This window comes from Folsomia candida, unplaced genomic scaffold (assembly GCF_002217175.1).
Source record: "Folsomia candida strain VU population unplaced genomic scaffold, ASM221717v1 Fcan01_Sc055, whole genome shotgun sequence".
NCBI classification, from domain to species: Eukaryota; Metazoa; Arthropoda; class Collembola; order Entomobryomorpha; family Isotomidae; genus Folsomia; species Folsomia candida.
In genome coordinates this window covers 200,183-212,704 of record NW_019091247.1, presented here as the reverse complement: position 1 = coordinate 212,704, position 12,522 = coordinate 200,183, and the positions used below count along the sequence as shown (strand labels likewise).

Below are 12,522 nucleotides of genomic sequence, written 5' to 3'. Positions count from 1 at the left end.
AATTGAAACCGACAACCGCTTCGTACTAAAATTACATATCGTCCGTGAAAAGTTGCTACCGATATGGTAAACCCTGAATACCGAGCTGTTACTGAACGGTATTATTTACCTATCAATACCACTTTGGTGTATGCATGAATTCCCTTCATACTGCAAATCTAAGAGTGTATATATGCCAAAAAAATACGCAGATATTTCTACTTGTGATAGTCAGTGCTACACATATTATATTACAATGTTTAGCGATCCATTCGCCCAAGAATTTTCAAAAACGATAAGTACCGCAAACATATTCGGTTTCCCGTTAACCTGGAATACAAAATTCGAAAAGTTACAATTTTCCAGCAAACACTATTCTAGAACGAAACTAGTTCAGAAGATCATTTACTTTCACACTTTGGCCATTATTGTGCAAACCATCCGACATAAGGTGACACCAAATTCGCCCTATTTCAATTTATTGTTGGTTGATTCTTACGCCTTGGTGGGAATGTCGGTGGGGACGTATGTATTTTCGACTCATGCGAAGGACATTGCTCGAAATTGGAATTCAATTTTTGGATTCATCACGAAATTTAATGGTAAATAAATTCGTGGCATATGTACATAAATCGATTAGAAGTTACTGAAAACTTATTCCAACGAATACTTGCTAAATTCTTGAATAAGTTACGATATTTTCTTAACTTCGCTAAAGAGATATTTTATTTTTTTCAATGAATTTTACTATCTTTGAATGTCATTATCTTATGAGGAAATTCACGTAGTCGTTGGTGACTCGTTACATCCGAGAGCTTTGTAGAAAAATACTTAACCTCATTGAGACCATAATTCTTAACAAAAAATTGTCTTGAGCATAATTTTAAATTCATAACTACATTTGGTAGCAACCAATTAAATTTCCATGATTTATTATAAAACACCAATATTTATTTCAACCAGTTTCCAAAATTCCAAAATTTGTGAAGAAAAATATCCAAAAAAATCAGCTTTTTAGCATCGAGTTTTCCACAAAATACCAAAGACTCGCATTTTGAGATAATTTGAGAAATCTGCATTAAATAACTGACATATTTGGTCCACAAGGGACAGTCGTCATGGTACGCCATATGATGAATTTTTACAGATTTTTTTTTCGATACGTCATATGACGAATTTCGTCTAAAAGAGATTAATTTCACAAACTTTTACAAAATAAAGAAACACCTTTGATCTGCGCAAGTTTACAACACTTTGTAAGCAAATTGTCCTTAAAAATATCTGCAAAATTTTGTAAACTTATAGAATTTACGGATTATACATACATACAATTGCCTCCATATTCTTAATCTTAAAACCATTTTTTAGAACAATTCTGGACTTATCCCAAATCCACAGCGATACCCAACTTGAATCGCCACATTTTCAAAATCATTCGCCCCGCCAACTTCATGCTAAACCTTGCCCCGATCGCTATATGGAGCCAAATCTTCCTAATTCCTCACCACCCTATCCATTTGCCCAACTTATTTTCCAATTATAGGATTCTCTTTTGTATTACACACCTCATTTATGCACCCGCCACCCTGCACGCATTCTGCTTTGTGGCATTCTACATTAAACCAATGTTTCAAACTTCTACGGCGTACATTCTCTTTACCCTGCCCGTCCTACGGGAAGAATTAGCGCTAACTAGAGGCCCGCGCTATACCGGGAAATTCAAATGTTCCCCGGTACTCGGGGCAACTCCGAAAAAAAATCTCGTCTTGGTCTACCGATCAATGCAACTTCTCATGAAAGATGTTTCCACCATGTTTGGTCCCAGTTTTGAACATGCTGTACGGACAGCTCGCTATTTCATCGGGATACGTGCTAATCGTGGAAGGCGGGAAGACTGATAACTCTACGAAATTTGTGTTAATTGTTTGTGTCCCTTTCACCGTGCTGGTGTGGGCGGGATTTTTGATTTGCGCGGGTAAAATTCAAGCCAGCTCGAAGGAGTGTTTAACCTCGTGGAAGGTGGGGGCGGCCAGATGGGAGGAGAAGGAGGAGAAGAAATACATGGCTAAATTTAGGAAGAGTTGTAAACCGATGTATTTAGGGTTTGAGGGGTATATCGTAGTGACGCATACAACTGTGGTAAGGTTTATGCAAGGGATCGTCCGCGGCTTGTTTTGGGCGCTGCTGGCGCTTAAGTAGAATTCATATGTAACAAATAATACTTTTTTTCTGCAGGAATGAAGCAATTGTTTGAAACTACTGCATACATACGTGGATGTAATAAATAATATTTTTATAATATGTGTGTGCGCTTAGAAAGTACCCAATGAAGTTGTTAATTTAGTTTCACGCATTTATTATATTCAATCCGGTTAATAAATATCAATTGATTTACTAACATTCAGTTGAACTGTGTATTACGCATTTACTTATATTTAGGTGACTTCGTTAGCCAAGAGATGAGGATATAAATAGAGTAAATCCTATAGCAGGTGGATCACTTGGTAGTTTAGTAGCTACGTAGTCAAAAACAAGTTTTGAAATCTGAAATTATTGTGGAATAAGGTAAATATATCTGGCTACGTGTCCCTAAAATTTCATAAGTTTTCCTCGAAAGAAAAATTTCCTATACCACTTCAAAACGAGTAACTCAAGAAATGAATTTTCATAAGTACCAAAATCTGAGCGAGAAAGACTCCAAGAAGACCTGACTACATTTCAATTAAGAAGGGTGTGGCTGTGAAAAAATTGAAACATCCATAAAAAAGTATGGAGAATCTGAAAATGTAAACTTCAAATAAGTACAATTTGAAAAACCATCATATCGACCCTTCAAAAGTTAAAAACGATTGAATCGTTTTTTTTTAAATTCTCCATCCACGTCGGAGCCTGATGCCGCCATGAGGCATGAGGTCAAAGATTAATACAAACCACTTGTATCATATTAAGGCCTATAAAATGGGGTCAAAGCGTATGCAAAGAAATCTCCAACAAGGCATACGGGAACTGAAGAAAAAATGATAATCGCACGACCAACGAAGCTTTACAACAAAAGTTCTCCAAAAAAGTTGGTCATTCACGACGAGTCATACGTCCTTAAAAACGTGACAGAAACTCTGGGAAAGCAATTTTTCATGAGAAATATATCTCTCAAGTGAAAACCGAAGAGAAATTAAAATTTTGTTAAGAATTTCTCACGAAATTTCCGATTTGGCTGCCGTCAAAATGCATGGTGATTAAATGGCAGTTTGATTTTGAAAAATGAAAACCCTCCAAATGTCCCTTATCTTCGCCCCATCGAAATATTTTGGACTCTATGTAAGAAGTAATACTTCCTGCTTTGTAAAACAGTCGATATTTTGAGAAAATTTTGGTTCCGGTGGCAGAAAATGAGCCTTGAAGTTGCAAAGTCTTCCGGAAAAGCATTAATGGCGGGCGTGACAAAAAACACCAAGTGCGAAGAGGATAATGGATTAAGGTCTCCTTTCGCCACTGTTTGACCACATCCATCGTATTTAACATATTGTACCAAAATTTGAGATTTGAAAAATCATTTTTGACCATTTTTGACCAAAATGCCAAGTGATCCACATGCTATAGGATTTACTCTATGTATGTAAAGATGTTTCTTGCAACAAATAGCCCTCACATGACAACGAGTATACCTTCCCAAATAACCAGAGTCAAGAAAAGTACGTGCCTAGATTGGCCCCGTGGGCTAAAAGTGGTCCACGTCTCTCAAGACCTTTCTAAGTACGTGTTTAAAATGTACCTAGAGAACCAATATTCTACTGGTACATTGGGTCCTGATTAAGGACGTTATCAGTTGGTTACGAGGTCTCCCGTATGTGGGGATTTTATGTTATAAGAACGTCCTTAAAACGTACCTTAGGGACGTTTTGCTGCGCTATCTGTCATCCATATGATTCATTAATTATATTGTTGGAAGTAATGGGATGAAACTTATCCAGCCGGGTGGTATATTTTTTACAAAATGAAATCACGGAAAAATTTAATCCTTCAAAATATTCGAAGAAAAGCTAAAAAAATTTTGAAAAATCTACAATAATTCTTAATTCAATTAGTCCTGAAGGTAACACACAGCCATCAACTTATAAAGACGACACTCCTATAATAAGTCTTCCAATAATAAATAACGTTGTTCATTTAAAAAACTATCTGGATTCATATCAGTGTTCTTCCTCTGAGGTTAGCGAACATAGCGCAAATGTTTGTGAACAATTACAAGAATGGGCAATTCATAATAATATACCAAGAAAGTCAGTAACAAATCTGCTCAAGATTTTAAATACTCATCAGTGCTTTAAGGACTTGCCGTCAGATTCCAGAACCTTCTTGTCAACAAACCGAAAAATCTCAGTAATCGATATTAATCCTGGAAAGTATTGTCATTTTGGATTACTTAATACATTAAGTCATTTGTTAACTATCAGCAATTCTGACAAAGACTATTTGCATATTCAGTTCAATGTCGATGGCCTCCCCATCTCTAAAAGTAGTGGTAGACAGTTCTGGCCAATTTTAGGATCTGTGAAAGAGTTGAATGCTAAAGTGTTTGAGATTGGACTTTACTGTGGGACTGATAAACCCAGTTCTTCCAATGAATTTTTAAAAACACTTGTGGATGAGCTTGTGGAGATATGCAAAGAAGGCATAAAATTCCAAAACAGAATAATTTCAGTGTTGGTCGATTCCTTTGTTTGTGATCAACCTGTGCGTGCATTTATTTTAAATACGAAGGGTCACACTGGATACTTCGGATGTGGAAAGTGTGAACAACAAGGAGTGCATATTAATAGGCGTATGACATTTCCGGAAGTAAGTGCACAGCTGCGTACAAATGAATCTTTCAGAAATAATCGAAATCAGGAGCATCATCATTTTATTAGTGAATTAGAACGTGTAGATTTTAACATTATTCAGCAAGTTCCCTTCGAGTTCATGCATCTGGTCTGTCTGGGAGTTGTAAAGAAGCTGATTCTACTGTGGACCACGGGGAAGAATTCTAAATTCAGGTTATCAATCAGAGATAAATTGGAATTGTCTAGAAGTTTAATAAATCTAGCTCCATTTGTACCGTCGGAATTTGCCCGTAAGCCCAGAAATGTGAATGAAATAAGAAGATGGAAAGCAACCGAGCTTCGTCAATTCATTTTGTACACGGGACCTATTGCGACGCAAGGACTCTTATCCAAAGACATTTACAATCACTTCGTTTGCCTACATTTTGCAATCACTATTTTGTGCTCACATACCCTACATATTAAATATAATAACCACGCTGAGAAATTGCTAAAATACTTTGTTCTCCAATTCCCCATCATTTATGGGCGCGACCAAGTGTCTTTCAACGTCCACGGATTGGTCCACTTGGCCAGAGATTCTTTGACCTTGGGACCTCTAGACTGCTTTAGCGCGTTCAAGTTCGAGAATCATTTAGGATATATCAGCAAACTTTTGAAAGGCAAAAATCGTCCCCTCGAACAAGTATATAATCGAATTTGCGAACGAAATAAACTTCAAAAATCAACTGAAATAACAACCTCCCCAGGACCAACTTATATTTCAACAAATAGTAATTTGACGCAAAGCAAAGTCTTATTTCCTCATTTTACCCTGTCGACGAGGCGCGGAGACAATGTGTGCTTTACTCAGTGTGGAAAATTCATGAAGATACAAGAAATAGTGAATTGTGATGTAATTCTGATTATCGGGAATTTGTTAAAAGTGATACGGCCCTCTTGTGAAATTCCAGCATCGTCTTCTGTATTGAACCAATTCCTCGTGCTCGAGACGCAGGAACATGTCAGAATTCCTGCTACACTGGTGAAAGTTAAATTCGTTTCATTTCCTGGTGACCGAGCTGGTTATAGTGTTATCTTCCCGCTAATACATATCTAAAATGGAAAAGCCAGTGTTAATTGTAAAATTTGACGATGAAAGCATTGGTATAACTCTTGAAGATTGGACTTTTAAAAAGCAAGATAAATTATTCACCTATTGGCCACCATACTGGAGAATTTCTACAAAACTTCGTACCGCTATTGAAAGACGAGAGGAAGTAAACTCAGCAACCTGGGAATCATTTTCCATCTCTATTATGAAAACATTTGGTATAACAAAATTTTTTAAATTTATTTCATGAAAATTCAAGTTATGCGACAAGTTTCTATTTATACATAACTTAGTTTAAATTATCCTTTTCAGCTACATATACCGATGCCAGAGCAAAATTGTCGCTTGCTGAAGAACAAAGCGACCTGAGCAGTGGACCCGAACCCATAAAAAGGAGGAAGAATGCAGTACAAAAACGACGATTATCCAACCAATCTTCATCAGGGTCTGAGGAAGAGTTATCAACTCCGGTGAAAATTAAGAAAACCCGGTCCACATCTATTCCAACCGCAGCAACTATGCCAAAGCTAATCTTGGTGGGAGAGGTAACTATATATATATTAACTTACATTTTGTAGCTACAATATTTTTGTAATTCTGTGATACATTAAAATTATATTGACAGGCAGAAGAGACGGGTGCTAATATTTCAGCTTCCTTAAATCAGGAAAATTTGAGTAAATCAACAATTGCAGTCTAATTACTACAAGTTAATATTCGCTTGACTATTTTTTGCTCCAACAATGTATTTTATTTATATTTTCTCAGCCGAACGGTACTCGGCGGGCTCCTCAACTCTCACAACAATGTCTCAACAAAATCCGAGAGCTTTATTGTTGAATGGCTCTCCTACAGGAATTTTCAGTCAAGAGTTACGGACTCCTCCTCGTTCTTGTCCTCCTTTACAAAGGAACGCGATAATTCCAAGACGTATGATATCCCATATCACTAGAGTGTTAATTGAATTTCTCATTTATATAGTTGATTTCAAATTGTGTTCCACCGTTTTTCTAGGTGGATTTGAGTCGATGGTCATCGAAAAATTGGATTTCTTAGCTGCAGCACTGACTCAACTCACAAATACGGTAAACATGATGGCCAACCAGCGAGAATCAAGACTCGTTACTACAAATGGCACAGAATATCTAATTCCTATTTTGACTCACGAAGACTTCGAAAATTTGGAAAAAATTCTTGCCAACTCTGAGAAAAAGACTGCTTTTGTAAGCTAAGAAACTAGCCTACCCCATCAATTTCGTTTGTATATTGTCCCCACATTTCATCATTGTTATTTATTTATAGGTAGACATTCTTGCTGCAGTCGGTGGAAATTCCGGAAGCCAGGCTACATACCGAATTTTGGCCTCATTGATGACGGATGAACTGGCAAACTTGTATAGCTACGCAGGACAAAAGGGGAAGGTTGCCTTTAATTCCTTTAAGTGTATCAAGTCAAGTGTTTGCAGTGAGTGGACAATGATATACTTTAAGAAAATTTAAATTAATATTGTTATGCTAGTAAATATGATGACTCACTCATAGATGCAGTCCGTCAAATTCCCCAGGCCCATGGAACGAACGATAAACTGATTTAAGATGCCATTAAATATTGGCTAAAGAAGGCATCTCATCGTCTCGGCATTTCAAACGTAAATACGTAAATTATATTTGCATTGAGATTGCACAGGTTAATTAACTTCAAAAGATCAATAATCTGTATTTTATCAAAATTACAGAAAAAGAACAACCGCACGGATGGAAACGATGACGAAATTCCATAACCATCATATCAGCTGTCGTCCCTCATTAGAATTTCGCATAACCAACATTTATGTGCCTGAATATTATTGTTGATGTTCTTGTTTATTTTATTCAATAGTTTGACTTAACAATGAATAAATTAAGTCATAATTGAAAAAGAAGTGGACATACCATTTATTTGCGGACCATTTATTGCATGGCAAAAAGACGTACTTGTTTGGGGCCCAATAGGTCTAATTTGGTTCGCGAGGTACATTTTTAGGACGTCCATTTCCCTATACTTCTTGGCTCATTTATATCAGATAAGGTCGTACTTTTCTCGTACCTAGGACGTTTTTAGACACGTGCCTTACGTACATGAGGTACTGAAAAAGGACGTCTTATTTCCGGTTTTTGGTTAATTGGGTTACCTTCTTTGTATCGCTTTTTATATTTTAAAACCAGTCTCACGTAACCAGAATAATTCGTCAATAATTATAGTAACGGATAAAGTTTAAATTTACATACGTAGGTACCAATTTGAGGAAAATATGTACATACATATGAAAAGGTCCGCAGCAAAAAAAAAATTGTTTAGAAATATTTTTCGTTGCATATCTTATCAAATTTTCACGGATACAATTTCATGACACGAAAGAAAAGCTGCGTATCTTGGAATTTGTTTGCACATCCCTCCACCTGGTAGACCACTTGGTATTTCAACTACTTCTGCTCTCTGCGCCTGGATGGCAGTTGCAGTTTAGCTCGAGAAAAATGAAAGTTTGCTCTCACTTTGGAGACCTGAACAATATTCTATCTTCGCTTTAGTACATTGACGAGGAGAAAGCAAAAACTCAGCATAAATGTCTTAAATATTTTTACACCACGTGATCCTTTGATTTAAAACGTTTTGCATGATTATTCACATCTTCGGACGAGAAACAGCATGCTTCAAGCATGCAAGTAAATATGTCTGATTTTTCATACATATGTAAATATACTTAAGTTGAAAACAGTGGCCGCGTTGGGACATATGGGGACATTAACATTGTATATACGATAATGGAGGGAGGGGTTTATATTTATATTTATTGAGATTAAAAATCCGTTACACATCAACACGTCATGATACCTCACTTTACCGTGACTAAATGTGTACTTAAATACATACATAAAAACATACATCTATTAATGAATACCATAGGACATATGTATATTATTTATCTTATCTTAAACTTTTTTGTATAAGTATATACATATTTTGAATGGACGCCATTAAGTAAAATTCTTATACCTGTGCACATATGCACAATCTAAAATCCATGTGAACATGGACTTCAAGTTTGTAAAGTCCATGCTCATGCCGAGTAATAAATAAATCTAATTATTTCTCCGAGATGTAGAGAGTCTCCACTTTTCAAGGCGTTTGACGCCCTTTTATCCCCTTAAACTCAATCACGTTCACTTTCACTTTTCCAACACTTTCCTCACCTTTCTTCAACTTGTTCCCACACGACTTATGAACAGCCAAGTTATTTTGGCTTCGCGAAAAAAAAGAAGGTCACCTTGACGCAAATATGCAAAATATGCAAACTGTATTTATGGTTATGACCGTTGGTCAACCAGAAATACGGCTAATAATTTTTGCTTCAACATTAAGAAAAATGATTGATATACACAAAATGAGAATCTGAACATGTTTATTGTATACATTTTCATTCTCAGACACATATTTATTACATATGTAAGTTTAAGGTGCATATGTAAACACAGAGATGCAGAAATTTTCCCATTTTGAGACACTATTTGCATACGTACATACAGAAATTTTCCCGGTTGTTTTAAATTTTACTGGGTATCCTTCGTCCCCCACGAACCACAAGTTTCTCCAAGCAATTCCTCCATGTCGGCATTTCCAGCGTAAAGGAGTGGATTGGCGATCGCGTTGGCAGAAACGATCAGGTACACAGCTTCTTGTATCCATGGCGACAGGTGCATAGCGCTCTCAGCGTCAAGCATATACCTGGATTAAAAAGCGAATTATGAAGCAATTCACGCAACTCTTGGTAACTTTGTAAAATCTGTAAGTTTTGTAGCATAATTTTACAAAATAGAGAGATGCCGCACATTGGAGTATATATGCAATATTAAGCCGATAAATCTCAAATTCCCCGCATACCACAAATTCATGGCGACACAAGGTGTCCAACAAAACGCAAAGGAGCCGACGATCATCACTGCTAATTTTGTTGCCGCGGTTTTCGCTTCCGTTAGAGGAAGTCCGGCGAAGTAGGGGTTCGAGGTGGAGTAAGTTATTGTGTCATCCTGTCCACATTTGAAATAATATACGCGTTTTAAATATCATTAGTCAATTGTTGCCAATAAATATAAATGATTTCTTTCTCACCGGGGTCCATGGTTTTAAAGAGATTTCATTTCGAAGCCGCTTCGGAGCCGAGTATGTAAACCGTTTGCCACTTAAAAGCGTCATCCTTCCGGTCTTGTGGGGCTTATCGACTTCCGCCGAAGCGTAACCTGACATATTTTTATCAAAATACATAAGGCGTTTTTATTTTGAGACATTTCGGACACTCTTAGAAATCCGGGATTAAAATAATATCAAGCAGTATTCATATATGTACGACTTTACCAAAGTGGTATTGATAAGTATGTATCTATTAGCTCGATATAAATGCTTTACCGTACCTGTATCAACTTTAATACAGATAAATCAATACATACCTGCCTGACTAAACCTGATTTCTAATTTCGAGCCGTGAATTTTTATCAATTTTTACAAATTTAAAGTTTCCACACGTACCAAGTTCGTTCAGACGCATTCTATACACCAGGTCAATCCTTCTCATAATGCTTCCGTAGCAAAGTAGTGTTGTCGTCATGGGAACGAGGTAAATGATCACGAGGGATATGACATTGTAGATCGGGGTATTCTGCTCGTTCGGATAGAGGAATGTTTGTGGAGCGCAGATCGGTTTTACCGTGAAGGTGACATTGACATGTGTCATCCAAATCTACATAAAAGTAGATAATGCAATGCGTGTATTTTTTTTAGTTTCTCGTCGAAAAGTAATAAGGGTATTCATGACTCCTTCGTATTCATCGTCTTGTAAAATAAGTTATGACAGTTATGAAATTTTGTATGTAAGCGTGTCAAGATTTTGAAATTTAAAATTTTGGAATTTGAAATCGTGTTACTAAAGTTACACTTGATACGAAACTTGACCCATTTTTTTAAAAGGGTATTCATTACTTTATTTTTTTGTACCCATCCGTAAAATAGTTAAGAAAAAACTAGTAGCCCACTTTCCTAAACATTGCAACCTTAGTAACTCGCGTCGTGACTCGTGACTTATTTTACGACACGAAGGAATTATGAATACCCTCAATTATTATATAATAAACTTACCTGTGGCCACGCCAAAATCGCCGCGCCCACTAAATTCAGCCCCACTATCAAATTTCCCCTTACCGCCGGCCACCATCCTTTTACGGGGGAGATAAACTCCACCCATCTGTCCAAGCTAATCTCCATGACAACCAAGGACACCAAATACAGGGAAAAATCTCGCAAAAACTGAAACACTCTTTTCGAACATATACCTCCTTCCATGGAAGGGAGATGCCAAACGATCTCCAGCGCTAACAAGCTCCCCATTCCGAGCAGATTCGCCACGCTGAGGAGTCGGACAAAGTGAGAAATTCTAAAATCCCTCCACCCCTTTAGAAATTTAAAATACGCGGCAACATTCAACCATCCAGAGAAAGTAACCAATATTGTGTTGATAAGTACGAAAACTACAGATCTCTCGCAAACTGGGATGATTCCGGATCGAAGAGAAAGTTCTTTTACAAAAGAGAAAGTAGAATTCGCCATTATTTTGCGGACCAATAATTTGATGGGGAAACAGGAAAATGAGAGTGCTGCAATTCTAACCCGGTTTAAGAAAGTGTGTCGAGTGGAGAAAGTGGTGAAAGAGAAAATCTGCAATCTACCCCTTCCCACAGAATCTGACTGGTCGCAGAGATGTGCTTTCTCCATAGTTTCATACATTCTCTGCTCCTTAGTTAGTTCTCACTCATCTCGGGATTCGTGCCCTTGAATTTTTGTTGCAATATTTTCCATCAACTTGGCAAATACGTAAGGTGAGAGGGGAGGAGGAGATCCAATTGGAGTGCATTTTATCACCTCGTTATTACGACGGAGTTCCTAAGCCATCAATTCCACTCACAATTTGACACGTTACATACAGTATGTAACTTATTTAATGCTACGATTTTTTATTTCAAATGCAAGTCCAGTTTTCTCAACAATTACTAGATATTTCAAAATTATTTTTATACCATTTATTTACAATATGTCTGACTACATTGTCGCAAATTTTTGAAGGAATTGAGTTAAAATTGCTAAATCTGGAAATAATTTAATGTCCAAATATTGTAGATTGCACGTTACAAAATTAATGCTACGACATACAACCGATGCAAGTTTGCCCCTTATCTTGAGCGTAGAGTATAATTACGCACGGTGAACAAGTTGTTAGCAAAGAACAGTTGTTTTTACCACACATAAAAATAATTTGCCGACTTAAAAATTGAAAATGGCAAAGAAAGCCGAGCTAAGTATCGAAAAACGAAAAAAAGTGATTTCCCTGCACCAAGAACACCTTACTTTCGGGAAAATTGGAAAACAACTTAAAATACCTAAGGGAACTGTGCAAAGGATCGTCGAAAAATGGAGAACTACTGGAAGTGTAGCGAATCGTCAAGGCCAGGGTCGAAAACGCAGTACCACACCACGTGAGGACGCCGCGATTGTGAGAAAAGTGACAATAAATCCTCGTCTGTCGGCGCCAAAAATTGCGAAAG

General features: G+C 37.0%; 1 protein-coding gene across 1 annotated transcript; it reads right to left on the bottom strand.

The window, feature by feature from the left end:
- Positions 1-9,448: 9,448 nt before the first annotated feature.
- LOC118433487 (cholecystokinin receptor type A-like) lies at positions 9,449-11,311 on the bottom strand. The gene is made up of 5 exons (XM_035845449.1): positions 11,126-11,311; positions 10,457-10,667; positions 10,043-10,170; positions 9,815-9,960; positions 9,449-9,658 (listed from the first exon to the last, which is right to left on the bottom strand). The coding sequence occupies exons 1-5, from the start codon at positions 11,309-11,311 to the stop codon at positions 9,484-9,486; spliced, it is 846 nt and encodes a 281-aa protein (XP_035701342.1). The 3' UTR covers positions 9,449-9,483.
- Positions 11,312-12,522: the final 1,211 nt, after the last annotated feature.

Bases quoted from the DNA above. Each gene is read 5' to 3' on its own strand.
- LOC118433487 (XM_035845449.1), bottom strand. From the start codon at position 11,311: ATGGGGAGCTTGTTAGCGCTGGAGATCGTTTGGCATCTCCCTTCCATG. The intron at 10,668-11,125 runs GTAAGGGGAAAT...ACTTTTATGTAG, and splicing joins TAAAAGGATGGTGGCCGGCG to ATTTGGATGACACATGTCAA. The intron at 10,171-10,456 runs GTACGTGTGGAA...AAAATATGTCAG, and splicing joins AATGCGTCTGAACGAACTTG to GTTACGCTTCGGCGGAAGTC.